This window comes from Scheffersomyces coipomensis (assembly GCF_036884675.1).
Source record: "Scheffersomyces coipomensis strain NRRL Y-17651 chromosome Unknown DFJ63scaffold_1, whole genome shotgun sequence".
NCBI lineage: Eukaryota > Fungi > Ascomycota > Pichiomycetes > Serinales > Debaryomycetaceae > Scheffersomyces > Scheffersomyces coipomensis.
The window spans coordinates 1,254,479-1,277,776 of NW_027042892.1; the positions used below are offsets into that span (position 1 = coordinate 1,254,479).

Here is a 23,298-nt window from a genome sequence, read left to right on the forward strand (position 1 = left end):
GAAAAAGACAATAAAAAAAATATTTTTAAATGGCTCCAAAAAATAAATTTTATTTTCACCGAACTTGCGCCAAATGCTTTTTTATTTGGTTTGGTTCGGATTGATTTGATTTGATTTGATTTGGTTTGGTATGGTTTGGTATTCCGCCTGCAAGCTTATCTGATTTTGTTAAGTATACCCACGCTACGATTACTGAGAGACGCACTCCAATTTGTTGAACAAATCTTCGATGATCTCCTTATGTGATGGAAATATGACCGGTGACTTGTTAATAGTAACTCATCAAAGATTTAATACCATAAGGTATTCATTTAGTATTAATTGTATAAAACTTCCAAGAGCGATTACTACTTCTCATACGATAAGAAAGGTTAAGATATCTTCTCAATTGTATTTTAAACAAGAGATTGGGTCTACACAACTAAAAATAATTTCCCACAAAGGAGGAGATACATTGATACTATTTTTAAAAATCAATTTATTTTCACACTAGAAAGAAAATACTAGAAACCCCTAGCAAAAGATCAGGATATAATCCTCCCCTTTAACTTCAATAAATTTCTGGTGCCGCTAATCATAATTGCTTTAATGAGATGTTTTAATTAGTTATCATGTAATTACATATCGTTTTCTCTCATCGTTCATGCCTTTAATTACCCAAATGGCAATTCCCCCTAAACCAAACGAAGGTTTAGTAAAGGGTAGGAAGGAGCGTTAACACCTTATCGTAGATAGATAGTTTGAAGGTTCGCAAATTTATACCTCATTTTGTTATGAATCCTATACGAACTAAAAAATATAGATAACTTTTAACACATTTGGATCATTGCACTACCTTTCCAGATGTTTGTTGCAATAAAAAATTATTATTATGGCAGTTTAAGATTAGTCAACTGGGCTGAAAAGTTAAAGTTTAGGGGGTGAAAGTTAAAGTAATAGAAATTGATGATGAATTAAAACTCTAATTCATTCTACTTGATTATTATTGTAGATTGCTTTCTCCACCATATTTTTAAGACTCATGCATCCATCTGATGGTGTTATCATTCAAGTTGAAACACCAAATAAAGGTTTAAGCTCAATTTATTCCTTTCTTCTAGTTATTATTAATGAATTCAACATATAAAATAAAAATTACCCTAACTGCAATATAAACGGATTTGGAAGAGAGACTGCCGCTCATGGATTATTATATTTAAAAAAAATAACACTAAAAAGCTTTTTGGTATCTATACCCCCACGTTGAACAATATTTTTTAACCTTATTGTTCGCGGTAGCAGATATTTTATAACCTTAGTATCAGTAATAAGTACAAATAACTAATAGGTAAATAGTTCAATGCGTTTTGTTTGTTTATAATAGAGCTGAAGTTAGTATACTGACTGCCAAAACTGAATTAATTGAGGTCGGTTTAGTCTATTTGCCACAAGGAAGATGAAAAAAACATTATCAAGTAAGGGGATATTAGCTTAAATCATCTATTTCTTGATTGGATTAGGAACTGTATGGATACATCTACATACATTAAATTCTTTTTTGTTTTATTTATAGTTTAAATTATTAGATTGTTTGTTATCAAAAAGATATTCATTATAAACTATGAGATAGTTTAATGTGGTCAAAGTGGTGCAATTTCTTACGAAAATGCAACTCTGAAAACACATATATAAAGAATGCTACTTGAGAACGCAATACATGAAAGTTTAAGACAGCCTCAAATCAACTTCAACATTCTTATCGACTTGACTGCCTTAGCTTAATGATGGTTGGTACCTAATTTAACGGAGCTGTTATCTCAATTAAGAAGTAGAGAGTTGCCTCAAAAATAAAATAAGATTGAAAACGTTGTGTTGAATGACTAAATTTTTTCGCAATTCCATCTTACAAATCTAAAATGGATTTATGATAATTAATATAATGGTTAGGTTAGACCACCATAAATATACAAAATTTCAGACCTCTTGCTTGAACGAATCTACTGAAACGAAACGAGAAACTCAAACGAAACGCAATAGCATATATCACATCGAATTGCATTCGTTCAAAGAAGTAACCACCATGCCTAATTCAGAACATAGTGAGAGCCCACAATCGACATTCTTTAAATCTAACCTCATCCCATTGACATTTTCAAATCAGCTAAGAAACTTGAAATAGTTAAACTTTAGATACAGCAGTAAATTTCATTGTATTTATTGTAGGAGTAGGCTTACTGTACTATGCTTAATTATGTCTATGCAAGTGATTTTTTTTCATTCCTCACGGTTCTTGAAATCTAAAGTTAACCTGTAAAATGTCAACGCAAGCAAAAAAACTCACAAAGAAAAATAAAAAGTGTACCACAAGGTTCGTTTCTATTGTACTTTAGCGCCGGCCATTGTGTAGAACAGGGATCTTGACTTGATAGTGGCAAATACCACAATGAGTGAGTACCTTTTTGATTTTAAGTGCACTACACATTCCCGATGAGATTGGTATTTTTATTCAGCACATCTACGGGAAATTATTGTTTGATTTCAATCCATTGTTTTAATTGTGTAATTGGATTTGGACGTTTTGAAGGTACTCTTTATAACGGATGTGAAATTCCACCCTTGGTGATAATATGAAATGAATTAACCATAACTTCCCTAGAAAATAGTGATGAAGCATGCCATGCTCTGTCTAATTCATTTCTTATATGTGTTTACCGTTACTGTAGTTCTGGCGGCAATACTATCATCTTTAGGATTTCCCTTAACCATGCAACACGGATCAGAGAAGTAATTAAAAATAATAAATGCAAAAATAAAAGTGAGGGAAAAAAAGAAATTTTTACAATGGCAGATTTACAGGTTTATAAACTGTAAAACACCTCCTTTTTTGATTTTGAGGAACACGCTCAGATTTCTGAATTAGTTGAAAATTTTTCCCAATTCGTAATAAATCAGCTCTAAGAAATGTAAACAAAAAGCAAACTATTGACCTGACAATGTCATTATTATAAGCTGAAATAATAAGGTGAGGCCAAAATAATATTATTTTACTATTATTAGCAACGATTTTCTTGTTCATCATAGCTAGTGAGGAGGATTTTGCTTAAAGCTTATTTCCAAGAGCTTTTCCAAACCTTCTTTTTTTTTCTGCCCCTGCGATAACAAATTATCCTTGGTAGCCGTAGTGCTTTAGATCACCTCTTCACTAATTTGAGTTTTAGTTTGGCAGCTTATTTAGTCTAGTTCTTTAATTCTATTCAAATTTGAAAAATAAGGCAATTTTAATTTTAATATGGTGAATTTCAGAAGCATCTCTATGTGACGTTATGTATAGCAGCTGAAGGGGCCCTCTTCCATAGAATAACATTCAGTCATAAACAGATCATTTCGAGGCAATTGACGCTCATCGCAAGTCTTACTTAACATAGCGAATGTCGAAATTAGGGAAGAATGGAGATCACCCAATTGTTTTTTCCTACGCTCTCGAACATAGCCTTGCAGAGAAATAATTTAGTGAGCAAACCTGAAAATAAAGAGCATGCAATGATTACTGACAACTAAATGTATAGAATAAATTACAAACTTGTAGGTAGGGATATAACTCCTTCAATCTGTGGTTACACATTTCATCTCTTTGATTCTTGAAGAGCTCAATTACCAGACTAGAACATTATAATCGTACTACTATCTCAAATACAGTGAGAAAAAACATTTTATAGTTTTGATAGAATGATTGTTGGAGAAAAAAAAATAAAACCAAAGTGGTATTGGGAATGTATTTTTAAGATGTGATTATATTATTTGCCATTGTTATCAATGATATTTTATGGGTCACTTACTTCAACACATCTAGACATAACTGCCTCAATCCAATGTAGAATCTTGAATCTAAATTTAACTTTTGATTGTTCTTAGGTAGAATTAAATGATTCCATATCACCATTAACTTAAGCACTCCTCAGCCATTTCCACTAATTTATTCACTAGAGTGCCAATAATGCTGGCATTTCATCACCCAGTGGCACCTAACAAAATCCTTAATACTGTTAATATCTGCCTAATTCTCAGCAATTACCGTAAAGTTTGCATCGGTTTGTCACAAACTGCGGTTAGGCAAATAGTTATTTTTCTTTTTTTCTTTTTTTATTAATTTGTAATTTATTTTATGTAATATTACACTAATGTGAGTAACATATTTTTGTAATTTACAGTTTACAGCTCTTGCGCGCATTGCGTAATGCATCAACAGATGAATAACCAGTAAAATGTGGTAAATGTAAACAAATGGCCAAAAACAAATTATTTTTTGAGATTTCATTGTTTTATTTTTTTTATTTTTTATTTTTTAATATTTTTGAAGTTGCAGTGCATGGGGGTTAAGTTTTTATCGCAAAAAACTGATTAAAAAAATTCTGTTTACTCTAATTATAGCCAGTAAAGATGAGGAAGAGGAATCCCCTTAAAATATTTATAAACCATAGATCCCCCTTTTGTAGATTATCTTCAATTCAATTTTAGAATCCTTTTCTTATTCTTGTTTCTTCTTTTCTTTTCCTTTCTTAGATAACTAGAAAAAGTCTAAATTTATTCTCTCGTTCCATCCCAAAACTTAGGCTAATTTTTACAATGAAGTTCTCAATTAAGAGTTTAATCGCTACCGCTGCCGTCTTATCTAAAGCCATCGCTATTGATGTTGCTTGTTTAGTTAATGGTGTTGAAGTTGCTATCGTTGACTTAGACACTGGTCTTTGTCCATTCACCATCCCATCTAACTTACCAGCTTTCTTCAACTTTGTTTCTCCAGAAGATTACAATATTGAATTCTATTACTCTATTGCTCAAAATACCAGATTTTTCACTGATATTGTTAACGCCGGTAGAGTTATTAGCATTCCAGCTATTGATTTATTCGGTTTACCAGGTGCTCCATTATACCAAGTTCACGTTGAAGCTACTCCAGCTGTCAACTCTACTGCTGCTATCAGAAAGAGATTATTCAAAGATGAAACTGATTTAGTTAAGAGAGATGCTGCTTCTGATTTTGCTGCTTCTTTAGAATCAGTTGATGGTACTTTAGTCAGTGGTTCAGCTTTCTCAGTTGTTGCTCTTTCTTCATCATCATCTGCTCCAGCTTCTTCTGCTCCATCTACTATGCCAGTTTCTTCCGGTGTTGAAACCTTACCAGGTACCGTTACCACCACTTTAGAATCTACCACTATTATTACCATCACTTCTTGTTCTGACAACAAATGTGAAGCCACCACCGTTCCAGCTACCCCAGCTGTTACCACCGAAACCATCAACGGTGAAGTTACTGTTTACACTACCTATTGTCCACTTACTGCTGAAGAAGGTACTGAAACTGAAACTCTTGAATCTACCACTATCATTACTATTACTTCATGTAAGAACAATGCTTGTCACGAAACCACTGTTCCAGCTACCCCAGGTTTAACTACTGAAACTATTAACGGTGAAGTTACTGTTTACACTACTTACTGTCCAATCACTGCTGAAGAAGCCACTGAAACTACCCCAGCCACTGCTGCTACTGCTGCTACCCCAGCTGCTCCAGCTGGTGAAGAAACCACTACCACCGAAACTGCTACCGTTGCTCCAGGTGCTACTGGAACTGAAGCTGCTCCAGCTGCCGAAGGTACCACCGCTGCTCCAGCTGCTGAAGGTACTACCCCAGCCACTGTTGCTGCTGAATCTACTGGTGCCATTTCTACTTACGAAGCTGGTGCCTCTAACTTCGGTGCTTCTTTATTAGCTTTAGCTTTAATTCCATTAGCTTACTTATTATAAGTAGGTTAATTAAGTTTCTATCGCATGTATCTAATAAAGAACGACTGTTTTCATTGTTTCACTACTATTTTATTTTCAACATACACTAATATTTTTTGATACAGATTAATTTTTAAATTAAATTTGTTCAAATTATTAATTTTTTTTATAAACAAATCAATTGAAGATAAATCAATACAAAAAAGATTATTATTTGAAGATTTTTATTAATTGGAGTTTAAATTTTATTTATTATTTTTCAGTTTATCAACCATTATTTCATTCAAGCATTTTATTCATTCATTTAACAAGTTTTTTAATCCAAAAGATGTTTTTTAAAATCAACTGTTTATATTTTCGTACTATTTAATTTTTTTGGAAGTCTTTTTGATTCCTGGTTTTATTTGTTATTATTTTTCAACTTATTTTTTATTTTAATCAAGAAAAATAGGAAAAAAAGAAAGATATGTTTCCAATAATGTCTTTGAATGCATTATTTTTTGAGGATGTATTATATGTTTTAATACCACTTTTGTTTCATTTATTCACTATAAATTAAATATATGGAAATTATATTTTTATAGTTGATTTTATTAAATCTTCTTTTTAATGGAAAAGAATTAAGTTAAGTTTTGGATTAATTAATCATTATCACGTCACTTCAAATATGATTTTTTTGATTATACTTTTTTTGCTTTTTTTAAGAAATTAAAAAGAATTAATGTTTCGGTTTTTTTGCTAGTATCTAATCTAGTCTTTGGTTTATCCATGTTCTACTATAACGATCAATTTTGAAATTGGTTACAATATTTCGTTCGAAGGTCATTTTATAAATTGTTTTTACAAAGTATCTTTACTATTTTCCTTTATTATATATCTATTACCTCATCAAACGCATTCTTAGAGAGGATTACATATTTCTATCTCCTTTTTTCAGAGATGGTGCTTATTTTTACTTCTTCAACTTATTTTAATATCAATAAAAAAAAAAATTAAAAAAAAAATTCACTTTATAATTGTAGTTGTAAAACCTGGTATCGGTATTTATTAGTAGGCTTTTTCTGATTGCGAAATTAGTGGGTATTAAATTGTCTGCCAAATGAATTGGTTTTTCTCAATTTGGAAAAATTGATTTAAAAAGACACACGCCTCAAAAATCGGGATATCAAAATTTTTTTAATTTTGTCTGATCGTGTTTTATCTCGCACAGAAAGAGAACAATAGCCAGCCACCTGTTTTTAAATTTTAGAAATTGAAATAAACCAGCCTACAGTACAGCATGAAGTTTTATCTACAGCAGTGCTCACAAACAAATGCGGAACGTTTATTGTTACTTCTGTCATTGTTCGATGTTGTCGAGTATAGTGTATTATTGTTTTGATTTTGTCCTTTTCACGATATTTCAAATCGCCAAAAGATTACCTGTTGATATATTTTGTTTTTCAATATATGGTATGTTGATGATCAGGTATTCGTAATCTACAAGATTATCTAAATTCCCAAATGTTACACTGACAATTTAAACTTTAATGATGCGTTCCATATATGTATCATTTGATGTACGAACTGTTTGAAGGAGTAATTAAGGTTACGAAATTTATCAAATGTTGTTTAGAACGCGCCTAATATATTTAGGATTTGCTTCATTAACGTCAAATGCTACTATAAATTTTTCTTGGAGTTGATTTCGGCATCTGTATCGACGCTGGAATGTCTGATAGGATAATAAACTTTAAATTATATACAGTGTTCTATTGAACTTCGATCCTTTCAATGTAAATTATTTTAAAGTTATACTTAACATGTAAACTTAAAACGACAATGGTTTTGGTTTTACAAACCAGCTTTTAATTTTGTTTAAATAAATGTCATGGATAAGGGGGTAACAATTAGTATATAATGTAGAATCATAAGTCCTATGTACAACATGGTTTGTTATAGTTTACTTCAAACAATCGTCATGCGAATCTGCTTTTCACTGAGATATAGATGCTATAATCGATATTAACATCTAAATTTGCTGGCTATTCTTCTCAAAGCTTCAATTGGCTAAAACTTACTGTATTTTTTGTTGAAGTTGGTCAGGTGGAACAAATCATGTGCATTACAACATGGGACCAAAATATATCGTGATCAAAGTCACGTTCATAATTGAAACCAAAGTCGTGCAAACTGGAGAAGAAAAAATGAAGAAAAAAATTGGTTTGTTTATTCTTCGTTCGTGTCTTTGTGGATATCAACAAACCTATTGTTATGGTAAACCCTAGTTCATCATGATATGATCACTTTATATCAAGTACTCAAAACGCGGTTATCATCTACGAGGTCATTGTCCCTTACAATTGTTAAGATAGAAGATATAATGCCTTTGACTCCAAGAAAACAGTTACCCAATTGATGTTTGTGACAGTCTCTTCGTTTGTGAAAGAATCAATTTGTTACGAGAATCCAATTATATGAATGTCAAAATCAAATTAAATCGCTCCTGGGGACCTGTATATAAATGGCACGACAAGTAGCCAATGTGTTGTTGATATGGCTTTATTACAATTACAGAAATATCCTCACTATAGAGATTTATTCAATTAATGGAATGGCGCTGTTCATGGGTCACCATTTAAATAACCTTAAACACCCCTCTCTTTCCACATGTCTAGGTACCTCTGCGAACCATGGCTTCTTGTGTCCTTATATACTTTTACAAGGTTATGTAGCTTGTTACTAAAAGTGTACCCAGTTGAGTTGAAAAGTCACCTAAATAGTGTTTTGCTTGTCCCATTTTTATAAATTGAGAAAGTCTCCTTCCTAATTCGGAAAATTGATGAAAAAAAGCTTGTCACTTTTTTATGGTTTTTTCTTAGTATTTATTAATTGGGTATAGGAGTAATTGGAAACTTCATATTGGTATAGTAGTAGCATCATCATCACTATTTGTTGATTCGTTTCAAGAGTCCATAAACCCGGACAGCAATTTAACTGCTTAAACTCCGTTATTTTTTTCTCTAATTTTTGAGAATATGTTTCACAAGGGTTGATCATTTACCTCATTATAGTTTATTGTCTATGAGATTATAATCAGATTCAGATTCACGGTAACTAGCTACGTTGTTACGTTAACTACCAAGAAAGCATGTATATTCTTGGTTCGATACTGTTCCATTGACCCTGCTTGTGGAATAAAATCCCCTAGCCTCTAACCAATGGGATCACTCCCAGAGTAAAGATCATAAGGAAACAGCACCACTTTTTTTTCTTGTTCCATTTCAATCTTCTTAAAAATTGGCGTGGTGTTTTTCTTTTAAGCTATTTTTTTCTTGATTTGTTTACATTTATTTCGCAGTCTATTAAAATTTTGTATGGTGATTTTATGACGAGGTTGCCAATTTAGTCTTTAAGCTTTACAAGTATCAGTAATGTTATAAACAAAACAAAGAGAGGAGGAGGAGCACTCGTAGTAGAAGAAAATATAAATAGGGTCATATTTCTTTAAATATAATTCAGTATGAATATTAATTTATTCTTTTTTAATTATCTCCAAAGTTCATACCCTAACCTATACACTCGTTTAAAAATGCAATTCTCATCAATCTTATCTGTTGCCGCTTTCACCACCTTAGCCGCCGCTGCTGTTTCTAACACCACCCTCACTGAAACTGAATGGTCAACCACCTTACTCACCATTACTTCTTGTGAAGAAGTTAGTGTATGTACTGAAAAAGTTGTTTCAGCTACCAAGGTTGTTACTACCACCACTGTTCACGGTGTTGAAACTGTTTACACTACCATCTGTGAAATCACTGAAGAAGCATCCAAGACCCCAGCTCCAGTTGCTCCAACTAGTAAAGCTCCAGCTCCAGCTCCAGCCCCAGCTCCAACCAGTCAAGCTCCAGCTCCAGCTCCAGCTCCAACCACCGTTGCTCCAAAACCAGCTGTTACCACCACTGTTGATATCTACAGTACCCTTAGAAAGAATGCTACCTCAGTTCCAGTCTACGAAGGTGCCGGTAACAATGTTAAAGCCGGTATGTTCTTATTAGCTTTAGCTCCATTAGCTGGTCTTATCTAAGCTAACTTTATCTACATTTACACTTTTGTGATATGGTAATGTTACCCTCTTCAGTTTTTTCCTTTTCATACAAGACAATACCTTTCGTAAAAGTGTATTAGTTTGTTACTTTATATTCGTTTAATTTCTATATTTTACAATCTTAAAATGTATAATTTATTATTACCCATGTTATAAAAATTGTAGCAAAATTTTTAATTCTAAAGCCATTCTATTCCCTTAAAATTTGTGTGGGGTGTTAAAAAAATTTTTGATTTGCTCGTCAGAGTTTTTCCGTGTGTCCCTCATAAAAAGAAATAATGACGAAAAAAAAGAAATGCTATTTTCAGTCACTTTTTTGTCTGACAGAACTTTTAAAATTAATTTTACTAAAGGATAAATTATATTGAATCTGGGTGATGGGTCATGTAAAATAATAAAATTAAGATGTAACGTAATAACCTTTTTTTTTAAAGATTTCATTGCTATTGTTTATTTATTTTATAATTTTTTAAAGTTGGGGTAGAAAGTAAAATTGGAACAATACAATCAACGGCTTAACCCCCAATGTTGTTATCTATTGAAACGCCAAATAATTATCTGGTTCCCCTCAGTTTGATTATACATCCCTTAATTACCCCAAACTTCATTTGTATCGATATGTAGTCGGTCAACTCTAATCGAAGTCCATGCAATGCGAGTATGGTTATACAAAAAATGACGCTATCAGACAAAAATCTATTCTAATAGTGATTTATATTATCTGTGTACAAAATGGGGCATAAGGAACCAATTTAAGGAAGTTCTGCCGTACAAATTATTTGTTACAAGAATTGCTTCCATTTCGCCGTAAGCACTTGTATACTATTCTAAAAGATTTTAAAAGTAATAATAAAATATTATAATATTCGTAAATTAAAGTGATATTGAAGGAGAAGTAAACTAACTATTTAAAAAAAATTATGAAATACATCCTTTAGTATATCTAGAAATCATTAAAAGCATCAATTGAAATCAATAGTTTTTGTATTGAAGTTTAATTTATTTAAACTTGTTCTTTTTCGGCGGATGAACCAGTTTCTGGAGTCATTAAATCACCACCTTCTTTGTGTTCCACGTTCATCTTGTGAGCTAATTCAGCATCAGATAATAATGGAACATGTGGTTGCCATGAGGTAGATTTCCAGGCTGGAACCTTTTCATCCCACATTTGACCAATTTCTTCCAATCTCTTACCTTTAGTTTCTGGGAAACCGAAGTAGACATGGATAGCCATAGCTAAACAACAGACAGCGTAGATAATATAAGTCTTCCAGGTAATGTTCTTGAATGAACTTGGAGTATACATAGCAATAGCGAAATTGATAATCCAATTAGCAGCAGCGGCAACAGCAGCACCTCTTTGTCTAGAAGCAGAGTCACCCCAAACTTCAGAACAGTAGACCCAGATACCAACACCCCATGACATGGCAAAGGAACAGACGAATAAATAACAACAAGCAATAACACCTCTAGCGGCATTTTTGTTAGAGGCTGGGATTTCAATTTTGACAGTATCATTACCGTTGACACCACCTGGAACTGGAACTGAGTAGTTACCTAAGATACCAGCAACACCGGATTGGAAAATCATCATCATAATAGCACCAGTAATCAAAACCTTTCTTCTACCGACTTTATCCATTAACCATAAGGCTGGAACAGTAGTAGCAGCGTTTAAAACATATTGAATAGATGAAGCAACTAAGTTAGCATTACCACTGTAACCGGCCATACTGAAAATATAAACAATATAGTACATCATAACATTCATACCGGTTAATTGTTGCCAGATTTGAGCAAAGATAGCAGTGATAGTTCTAACAAGATACTTCTTTCTGAATAAATCAAGATAAGTAAAAGCCTTAATGTTTTCTTCAAGTAAAATTTGATCTTTAATTTCAGAGATTTCAATTAAGACATCTGGATCTTCTCTATTACCTTTAGCTTGGATTTTAGCAACAATGAATTCAGCTTCTTCCCAGTAACCGTTCTTGGCTAACCATCTTGGAGATTCTGGAATGAAGAAACAACCAACGAATAAAACTAAACCTGGAACAATTTGGATAGCCCAAGCGATTCTAAATGCACCAACACCGTTAATGAAATGTAATCCGTAACAAATGTAGAACATAATCAAGATACCCATAGTAACAGAGAATTGGAAAATACCACCAATCATACCTCTGATCTTTCTTGGAGCCAATTCAGCACCGTAAACTGGAGCAACAGATGAACCAAAACCAACACCGAGACCAGAAATAATACGTCCAACCATTAATTGGGCTCTGTTTTGAGATGAAGATTGAATAGCAGCACCAACCATCCACAAGAAAGCACAAATTACTAAGGATAATCTTCTACCAAATGGTTCAGAAACGAAAGTAGATGCAATAGAACCAAAGAAAGAACCTAAAGCCATACAAGAAGTAATGAAACCTTGGACATTAGCACTAGGTGTATTGAAAAATTTAAGATATGAATCTTCACTGACGAAAGCAGACATTGATGAAATATCAAAACCGAACATCATACCGGCGATACAAGAAATAGCAGCAATAATATAAACATTATAGATATTTGGGAAGGAATCGAAAATTAATCTAACCTTTAAGGCAGGTTGAACCAATTTATCTTCGTAAGCCATTATAAAACTTTAACTTATTGAAGATATATAATTAGGAAAGTCGTAATGATAATAGAAAGAAAACAGATTTGAAATTAGAATTTGGGGAAAATTCAACCCCAATTTATAGTTTCCTGGGGAGTGTTCAATATCATATATGAATTTGGGGAAATGCATATTAACAATGGAGAAATCTGGATTAATACCCACCCTAGCAATAAAAAATTTTTCCTTATTGCAAAAAGAGTATATTTGGCGTTGTGCATGCAGCTCAAGAATCCGACAAAAACTGAATAAAAAATAATTTCGTGTGGGGCAATTTAGAATTCTCCCGTGTAATGTGTCAGATTTCTAAACTTTGGAGCAGACATTTTTTGAATTTCTTTTTTTTTGTCATTTGCAATCGGATTTTATTGCAGAAAAGGATCATTTGTTTTCCCTTAATATGTGTAAAACTGAAATTGTCTCAGTTACGAGCGGCAAAGATATGATTAAACTATATTTGCCCCAGATATTTACTCCAGACTCATACATTAATTTCCCCAATCCAAATTTACCTTTTGTCAAATATTTTAAGCTGTTGATGATAAACTTTAGGTGGTGGATATTAGTAACAACTTTGTGCATTTACTCTTTGAATATGTTAACAGGTGTCCATGATTCTGATCCGTGGAAAGAACCAACTTCCCAACTATTGCACGATATACGGAATTACAATACTCATTATTCTTAGATTATGATCTAGACTTGAATCTGTACTGCTAATATGTACTTCATGCTACACTATACATTATACTATAAGCTGTAATGATTCAAAGTATTAGTTTAAGTGAAGGAGATGACTATCTACTTGCATGTCGGTTTAGGGCGATTAAAAGAAACTTTTGCACCGAACTATTAGGTAGTAAGGAATAATTTTAGGGAAGTGAAAAAAATTTTCCCCTGGACCTCTGAAGTAACACTTGTGATAAAATTTTATCCCGCTCAACTATAATATTGAATCAGACGGCAAACTATTATTATTGTTTTGTAAGGGTCAAATCTATCATCATACCATTCATTTCAATTATTTTTAATGCTCTAAACTTTTAATCTGATGATATCTATTCAAAATAATCGATATCTATTAGCATTTTATGTTGTATCGCACCATCAAAAGTGGTAGCTGGGAAACGAAAAAAAAAATAAAAATCATATGTTTTGGTTGTACCGCTGAGACTAACACAAAATATTGATTTTTTACCACATACAGAAGTTTCATTTCTTTTTTTATTATTTCACTCACTAAAACAAATAAACAAACAAATAAGTAAATTAAAGAATTAGTAGCGTGTTCAAATATAGTAATAGTTAAACGGTTCGTAAAACCAATGAACTGCATATGAATGACCTATTTCTAACTGCTTATACATATCATTACTTTACTGTTGCTCGATTGTATGCCTATTTCTGTAAGTCATGCTTTTCTAACGAATGTTTCGAAATATTAGTCAAATGTTCCTTGATAACTTAAACTTTTATTTTGTCGCTGACCGCTCATTTATTCCAGCGGGAATGAAAACTATTTAAAGAAATCTGACAAAAACACAACCTTTCCGCATTTAGATAAAAGAAATGTCTGCATAAACTCCCCCACCTCTAAATAAACTTTTGCGGATATTTATTATGCATGAGGAAAAAAATTTTATTGACTGGCTTTGGGGTTTTAACGTAATCATTTTCAATAGGTTTACCTTAATATATCTCATCTTTGGATTTCTAGTTCTAAGTAAAGGAAGCAGATGGAATGAAGATAGACTTAAGAGCAAATAATCGATGCTAAATTTTAACCATCTCGCTAGTGTCGAAGTCAGACATTTTCATGTGCTGGTAGATCTTAATTTGGAGTGTTCTCACATTTCGGAAGAATTATTTTTGTGTAATTTTACTTAAAAGGTTTTTCCAGTTCGTTTTAGATAATAATTATTAATTACTATTAATAATACCAATTATCTTTATGCATAAAGTTTTTCCCCACTTTGCTAATTTTATTAATTACACATAACCAGGTGAATTTAATAATTCCACTATTTATCCGCCTGGACTATTCTCACCGTATACATTTTATTGGGCAACAAAATCAAAAAATAGTAAATAGTTACTTAACTTTAAGGAGGTTTGAGTTATCAATGGTGAGATTTTATTCGTCTGTTTCAATTAATTTCTCCATTTTGTTAAAAAATAATAAAGAATATAATCCGGGACTGCCTCTAAGATCTCATACTTTTTTATTTTTGTAATACTTGTCGTCTTTATCTAATTTCACTTCAATTGTTAACTAATTTGGTCTCCATATACATTTACGAAAATGTCTGCAAGAGTTTAATTAAAAAAGTGGGTTGTTGGGTGGGGTTAATATTTTATTTCAATTTAAATCAAGTATTATTTACTCCTTGTCTTATGAGTTAATCTTTATAATTGATTATTTTCTAGCCATCACCAAACAGGTCTATAGCTTTGATATCTTTACATTTCCTGATTCGTCTGAAATCCCTTTATGCTTTGTAATCAGACCATTGTTGTCATCTATCAGATTTACGTTGATTCTCCTCAAAGTTTTCTGATTGTGTTGGTAATCACAGCACCTCTTCTAACTAATTTATTCCGTTGGCGAGCTATTTTCCATTTACAGCAACTGATGTCACTAGAATATACTGTAACGTTACAGTCTAGAAGCGAATATCTGTAAAGAATTTTCTACTTTTGGGTATACCCCTCTTAAAAAGCCCCTTGCGGTATTTTTAAAAAGTGGAGAAAAGTGGGTTAGTTGAGTCAAAATCCGATCCGTTTATTTTTCTTTATTTTCTATCTAAATTTTAGTCAGTTTTGATCAAGTGAAGACGAGGAAGGGGATAAACCCCTATTTTTGTTGGATTGGGGTAAGGCAAAGTATAGATGGGGATCCTTCGATTCGTTGTTTTCGTAATTATTGTCCGATTTATAACAGTTAATAGTACGGCCTAATTATAAACGGAAAGAAATTTAAGCAACGTTGTATTTATTGCAATGGCTCTATACTTCATTTACATTTCCCAATTTGATATAAAAGACATACTTAAATCACCTTCATTCCCTCCTCTTTGCGAATAATATTCTCTGATTTTCCTTATGCTAAAGAATTTTAAAATTCTTTTCCAAATTCACTGTGTTATACATGTCATAAAGTTATCTTATCGATATGGGCTTTGTTTCGTTAAGTTTGTTGTTTGAGCCTGGTTAAGTTCCGTTTTAGAGCCATGTATAGTTTAAACAGAAAATGATTTTTCTTGACTGTCGCGGATTATCTTTTTTTGTGGTTAGGATATTCCGAAGGTTATTTTTCAGACTGAACTACAGAATAGAAAATATTAATCATCAAAATAATCCGATTACCCCAGGATGAGACTTAAGCCACTAATGTCTGTTTTTATGTAAATCCTTGATTTTTTACCTAGATATGAATTTATGTATACGTACATTTATGTCAATATCGATGTCATTATCAAATCTGATTTATTATTCTTGTCAAGCTTTTGGCTAAAGCAACAGGAACATCGTACATAAATGTCGCCAAGATTAATGAAAAAATGTCTGATTTTGTTGCAAATATACCTAGTTTATTTCTCATAATACTTATATTGTTATCAGTTTTCGCTGATCGAATATCTCAAACCCAATCCTGTTATTCTGGGTTGTTATCTTGAATGTTAAATTATAAAGCATATGTGATGTAGATGAACTAGTTATTACTAGCCAGCGGCAATAATAAATATTTTCCGAAATATGTGACAACTACTTTCTTTATTTTGACCTATTTTTTTTCTTTCGTTAAATAAAAAGCTATAAAATTTACTAATAGAGAAAGAAAATAACCAATTGAATGAGAGAAACTTAAAAAGAAGTTACATTGAGGGCCTAGACTGTGATATTCAAATACACTCTAACATGACTAAGTTGCTAGGTATAGTTCTCTCAACGTAAACTCAAATCCGGAACTGCATATAAAACACGTGAATGTTCACGTGAGTACTAACTCAAATAATAATTATATCATTTATACCGAATACTGTACCGGTTTTATAGAAAACCTACCTTCATTGACCTTCTGTAAGATTTCATATATTCTAAATTGTTCTGTTAGTAGTTGAAATTAATAGAAGAATAATCTTTATCGATATAAATCTTTCTTCACTATATAATGCGAAGACAAAAGACTGATGAGGTATGGAGAAAAAAAAAACTAGAAGAGAAAATTTCACTGGACCTATTATATGAGTGTTGAATGTCATACATTAGAAGTATTTTGATGTCAACTGCCAAAAGAATTAAATTAGATAATACTACAATGGTTAAGATTTGTACTCATTCAGGATCATTCCATGCTGATGAATCCCTTGCTGTTTATTTATTGAAGTTATTACCTGAATTCAAGGATGCTGAATTAATTAGATCAAGAACTCCAAGTGATTGGGATGCCAGTGATATTGTTGTTGATGTTAGTGGTAAGTACGATGGGGTTAAATTCTTTGATCATCATCAACGTGAATTCAACACTACTTTTTCCAATGATTATAAGACCAAATTGTCATCTGCTGGTTTAATTTATAAGCATTATGGGAAACAAATTATAGAACAAGTGTTAAAAATTGAAGATGAGGCTAAGATTGAATTATTATATCAAAAGCTTTATAAAGAATTCGTTGAATCATTGGATGCTAATGACAACGGTATCAGTAATTATTCTCGTGAAATTGAACAAGGTAAAAAATTCACTGATAAAAATATAACTTTACCATCATTAGTTTCTAACTTAAATCCTTCATGGAATGAAAATCCTACTGACAAGGATTATGATAGACAATTTTTATTAAGTAGTGAATTGATGGGTACTGCCTTTTTAAATCTTTTAAAAGGATATGGAAATTCTTGGTTACCAGCTAGAAGTATCGTTGAAGAAGCTTTTGAATCTAGATTTGAAGTTGATAAATCAGGAGAAATTCTCGTATTAGATCAATTCTGTCCTTGGAAAGAACATTTATATTCTATTGAAAAGGACAACAATGCTCAAGGAGATACTAAATTTGTTTTATTTAAAGATTCAAGTAATGCTTGGAGAATTTCCACTGTCTCTATAACTTCAAGTTCGTTTGAATTTAGATTAGGCTTACCAGAAGAATTAAGAGGTTTAAGGGATGAAGAATTAAGTGAAAAGAGTGGCATTGAAGGATGTATTTTCATTCATGCCGCAGGATTCATTGGAGGCGCTCAATCAAAAGAATCCGTGTTAAAATTGGCTCAATTATCATTGAAAAGTGCTTAATACAAACATTCTAAACTGAGGCTCCACCGTCTATTACAGACTGGTCTAGTCCCCTCACAGTACATATGTATTTAGCTTAGTGTAAAATAGTTTATGACAAAATTAATACAAAGTTTATAAAGGAATATATTACTTGAAATGGTGAACGCAAATCTTTACAGCGCATCATACATATCTGTAAGAAAATTAGCAAAAAATATTGATAAGGTGTGGATTTGTCATCTTCAAGTATTGTAATGCCTTGTCAATTAATTCATTAATTAATTAAGCTTTCGATATGCTTTTGATTCTTATCGTTTGCCACACCATATTAAGAATATTTAAAATGCATATGTTAGTGAACTAATTGGAGTAATACTTGTTCTAAACAGTAATTCTATTTAAAAGAAAAAGCTTAACGAATAGGGCCGCACAAACAAAAGATCCTCCAACAGCAAACGTGTATTTTTGTATGAACTTGGCTTTGTATTATATATTGTTTAATTATTAATTGCGCTTTACACCAAGCTTTCCTGACCCTTATGAACAGCATACCGTTTATATAAGTAAAACCCGCTCTCAATTTTCACAAGATATAGGACAAAACGGTCTTATTAAAACCTAAATATTACAAGGAAGCTAGTGCCCGTTAAAAAAGTTTCAACAAGAATTTTAAAAAGCATTAAAATTTTAACTATATTAAAATTAGTGTTTGCGTTTTCCTAATTAGGCCATATATTGCGTTTCTATTCTGTTCCGCAGGATTAACGAAAATCAAAAAAAAATGATACGAAAAAAAGAAATTGAAGTTGGATTTTAGAAATACATATGAGGACGAAGATGCCAACGATTTTCAAACCAAACCATAAAAGTTTTCTTATTTAGTTTTCCCTATTATTCTAGTTTCAGGTTATAATAAGGTATGAGTCTATAGTGTGTTTGTTTCTAACATGATAGATTCTACTATTTTAAGAATACCTTTTGAGAAGAGAATAGGATTGCTGGTTAGGAACCTAACTGTTACAGTCAAAGACCAGGTGGATCAGAAATTGAATGAAGACAGTGGTAATATTGATATTGAACTGGCTCAATTTCAAGATGATATCAAGTCTAAGATCTTGAATGATATATCATTTGATTTAGAACCAGGGAAATGTCTTGCTATTGTGGGAGGTTCTGGTAGTGGTAAGACAACCTTATTAAATACTTTATCTCAAAGAACCAATATTACCAATAAGAAATTAAAATTTGATGGATTTATAGAGTATGATACTTCTGAAGAAAGTAATAATCATCATATCAAGCATGCATATCTTTTACAAACTGATATATTTTTACCAGGTTTAACCGTCTTTGAAACTTTAAAATATCAAGCTGATTTAAGATTACCACCATCAGTTCATGCATCAGAAAAAGTACAGTTGATTCAATCCTTATTGGAAGTTTTAGAATTAGCCAGTGTTAGAGATACCATCATTGCTGCGTTTTCAAGTCTTGAAACTACTCTTTCTGGTGGTGAACAAAGAAGAGTTTCATTAGCTATTCAATTATTATCAAAACCATCTATTTTATTCTTAGATGAACCAACCACAGGATTAGATACTACTAGTTCATTAAAGTTAGTACATATTATAAAGAAATTAGCATCTCCAGAGTATGGTATGACTATCATACTATCAATTCATCAACCAAGAAGTGAAATCACAGAATTATTTGATAAAATTTGTTTATTAACCAAGGGTGGTAGATTGGTATATTACGGTAATTTAGCTGATGCCACTTCATATTTCAATAACTTGCATATCTTACAAGATCAAAATAATCAATCGCAAGAAGGATCCACAAGTCAGGGAAACTTCATAGAATATATTATGGAACTTTCAGTTCGAGATACTACTTCTGAAGAAATGGAAAAAATAACCAATGCTAGGATTAACAAATTAGTTGAAAGTTGGAAAAGCGAAAGATTACCAATCATAGAACCAAAATCAGATTTCAATAAGAATTTAAAATTATTTTCAACTCAATCCAAAGATCGGATTTCATTCTTTAGAGAAGTTGAAATTTTAACAAGACGAACCTTTTTATTATCATATCGAGATATATTATCTTTATTATCCATGAATCTTGGAGCTGCATTATTAGCCGTTGCCACAGGTTGGATGTTCTTTCAACCTACTCCAGATTTAGCTGGTATAAGATCAATCACATCTACATTATATGTGATGTTAGAAGTCATTGGGTTTTGTCCAATGTATTTTGAACTTGAAAGATTATGGTCAACTGATGGAGTTTTCTTTTATAGAGAATATCTGGAACAATACGTTAGTATTTCTGGATTTCTTTTATCAAGAAGGCTCGGTAAATTATTTTTAGAAGATTTACCGCTGGCCATTATATTTGGATCAATATCTTATTTCATGTGGGGATTACGTACTTCAACAAAATTTGACAGTGGATCGTTTAATTCTTCTTATTTTGGGGTTTATATCGGTATATGTATATTAGTGGAATTAAACGCCATGGGTTCATCGTTATTATGTTTTGCCGTTGCTAAAGATTTTTCTATCAGTTCACTTGTTCTAAATGTATTTTATCAATTACAAAATAGTGCTTGTGGATATTTCGTTAATGCTGCCACTATGCCAGTATACGTTAGATGGACTAAATATCTTGCTTATTTCTGGTATGGGTTTGGAGCATTAACTTCCAATCAATTTTCAAATTGGATGGGTGCATGTCCTTATGAACATGGTGATCCAAGATGTATGCAATATTCAGGTAATAATCAATTAAAAACTTTGGGATATCCTATAAATTGGATTGCTGAGCCTATTGTGATTTTATTATCATGGATGATTGGATTTCATATTTTGACAGCTATTGCCTTTTATTTTAAGAAATTTGATGTATCCATTGCCAAAACAAAAAAGAATAGAATTGATAAAAAGATTAATGATGATCAAAATGATAAAGATGAAGATGATGAGAATGAAAGTAGTGATTTATCCCTCATTGATGAAAAGAATAACGTCAATAATAATAATAATTTGACTCAAAAGAACTTAAATGATGATATAGATATCAGTATAGAGAATTTAAATCTTTTAGTTCAAAACAAAAATATTTTAGGAAATGTTACATTTGAAAAGACTTTATTAGAAAACATCAATGCAACATTCACAGCTAATGAAGTTAATGTTATTATGGGTCCATCGGGTAGTGGTAAAACCACACTATTAAATTATCTTTCTGATAGATTGCCAAAGACAAGAGGAAGTATTTATAAATCAACTGGAATCATCAATATAAATAATTTCCAAACTATTACTGCTAAACAATTATCTCATGGTTCAGCTTATGTTACCCAACATGATAATTCATTAATTCATAACTTAACCGTTCGAGAAACTTTATATTATCAAGCTAAGATAAGATTACCTACTCGAGAACATAAATATATTCCACAAATCATTACTGATTTAATTCGAAAAACAGAATTAATTGATTGTGCAGATAAATTGATTGGATCAGAATATGTTAAGGGGATTAGTGGAGGTGAAAAGAGAAGAGTATCGATTGCTATTCAATTATTACTGAAACCAAAGATTTTATTCTTAGATGAACCTACATCAGGATTAGATTCTGCCACTGCTTGTAAAATCTTACAATTATTAGATACTTTAGCATTGGAAAATAAAACCACGGTTATTTTAACTATTCATCAACCTAATCAAGAAATGTTTCAAAGATTTGGATCATTATTATTATTAGCTAGAGGTGGGAAGATTATTTATAATGGTAGTATTGATAATATCAAACCTTATTTCACATCATTAAATTATACCATTCCATCTAATGTTAATTTAGCTGATTATATTCTTGATTTAATTTCCAAGAAGATGGATGAAGATAAACAACAATTACAAAATAGAATCACTACATTAATTCAAGAATGGAAAAGTCATAAATCAAATGGCGATGAAGAAGTGATGGTTAAATCTCATAAACTAGTTAATATTGAAAATTATTATCATAAGAGATTGCCATTATATGTCACATTCAGCACCATTGCCGAACGACAAATTTTAACCTCATATAGATCAAGGGATGTGGTTATTAGTCGGGCAGGTCAAACTATATTCTTAACTATTGTTCATACCTTATTTTTTGCTCCATTGAGAAATCTGGAAGAAGGGATAAGTAATAGATTAGGTTTAATTCAAGAAGTTTTGAATTTATATTTTGTTGGTTTGGTTAATAATATCACATTATATCCTACGGAAAGAAACTTATTTTATCAAGAATACAAAGATGGAATTTATGGAGTATTAGAATTCAGTGGATCATATTTAATTAATGAATTACCAACTGAAATCATTCCATGTTTATTCTTTAGTAGTATGATTGTATTTGTATGTGGATTACCTCGAAATCCAGGGATGTTTTTCAGTATGTTTGCTACTGGGTTTGTATCTATAAATTGTGGTGAATCATTAGGTATAATGGTTAATAGTTGTTTTAAACATTTAGGAGTGGCCACTAATCTTTTATCAAATTTAGTTATATTGGCAATTTTTATGGGTGGTACTATGTCATTACATATGCCACCATTCTTTAGAGGGATTAATTTTATAAGTCCAATGAAATATGCCGTTGGTATATGTGCTGAATTAGGGTTAAGAGGTCAAATCTTTACATGTTCACCCGATGATGGAGGAGATTGTATATTGAATACAGGTGAACAAGTATTAGAATATTATGGATTAAATAATAACATTGGTGCTAGTTTTGGAGGGTTGATTGCTTGTTTAATCATTTATAGGTTGATTGCCATTGCATCGATATATATTAGAGTGAAGTATTACAACTAAGATATATATATGTATAAATTTTGTAAATAGATGTATAATATACAGTATGTTAAGGATAAGGTCTTGATTTAGTGGCGGCTACCAATTTTGAAGGGAGGGAATTATCACTATATGGCTTAACAATGAAGAACTAAAGGTTAGGAATAGAGTAAAATGATCTATCTAATTGTTAAAGAAAGAAGATCAAAGAATTATGTGGAGTATTGACAAATGGCATATTATGTAACCCATTTTTATTCCTCGAAGTTACAATGAACACATTTTATCAGTACAGATTCAATTTCGGACGATATAAGCTCATAAAGGATTGTATAAGCCGTCCTAGCGAATATTGATAAAATAATAATCCAACCTCATAGATAATATTTCTTCGGATTAAACTGCTTTAGGAAATATTGTAAGATTCCATACACGATTAAATTATTCTTTTATTTTTACTAATGAATCCCCATTATTGTTAAATAGTTAAGGAAGTCTAGTTTAACCAATTATGTTGTATGGTAGTATATTTATACATGGTTGTAACCTTAGTTTATAATTACAAGCAAAAGAAGCAATGAAGTCAGAGCTCAAAAGAGAAACAAATCTCACCCCACCATCACCCCCCTTTCTCCCCTCCTTACAACAAAATTAT

General features: G+C 31.6%; 5 protein-coding genes across 5 annotated transcripts; 4 read left to right on the top strand and 1 right to left on the bottom strand. All coding sequences in view use genetic code 12, as the record gives it.

Annotated features, from left to right (window-relative positions):
- Window positions 1-4,602: 4,602 nt before the first annotated feature.
- On the top strand, window positions 4,603-5,784 carry DFJ63DRAFT_310564 (uncharacterized protein; the record flags this gene model as incomplete). Its single annotated transcript, XM_064905615.1, has 1 exon — window positions 4,603-5,784. One exon carries the CDS (start codon window positions 4,603-4,605, stop codon window positions 5,782-5,784), a length of 1,182 nt encoding a protein of 393 aa, XP_064764748.1.
- A 3,481-nt stretch (window positions 5,785-9,265) lies between these two features.
- On the top strand, window positions 9,266-9,829 carry DFJ63DRAFT_310565 (uncharacterized protein; the record flags this gene model as incomplete). The annotated part of the gene is made up of 1 exon (XM_064905616.1): window positions 9,266-9,829. The coding sequence occupies one exon, from the start codon at window positions 9,266-9,268 to the stop codon at window positions 9,827-9,829; it is 564 nt and encodes a 187-aa protein (XP_064764749.1).
- Window positions 9,830-10,853: 1,024 nt separating this feature from the next.
- Window positions 10,854-12,494, bottom strand: HGT1 (Hgt1p; the record flags this gene model as incomplete). The annotated part of the gene is made up of 1 exon (XM_064904691.1): window positions 10,854-12,494. One exon carries the CDS (start codon window positions 12,492-12,494, stop codon window positions 10,854-10,856), a length of 1,641 nt encoding a protein of 546 aa, XP_064764750.1.
- A 4,303-nt stretch (window positions 12,495-16,797) lies between these two features.
- DFJ63DRAFT_332901 (uncharacterized protein) lies at window positions 16,798-17,811 on the top strand (the record flags this gene model as incomplete). The annotated part of the gene is made up of 1 exon (XM_064907758.1): window positions 16,798-17,811. One exon carries the CDS (start codon window positions 16,798-16,800, stop codon window positions 17,809-17,811), a length of 1,014 nt encoding a protein of 337 aa, XP_064764751.1.
- Window positions 17,812-18,740: 929 nt separating this feature from the next.
- On the top strand, window positions 18,741-22,664 carry ROA1 (Roa1p; the record flags this gene model as incomplete). Its single annotated transcript, XM_064904673.1, has 1 exon — window positions 18,741-22,664. The coding sequence occupies one exon, from the start codon at window positions 18,741-18,743 to the stop codon at window positions 22,662-22,664; it is 3,924 nt and encodes a 1,307-aa protein (XP_064764752.1).
- Window positions 22,665-23,298: the final 634 nt, after the last annotated feature.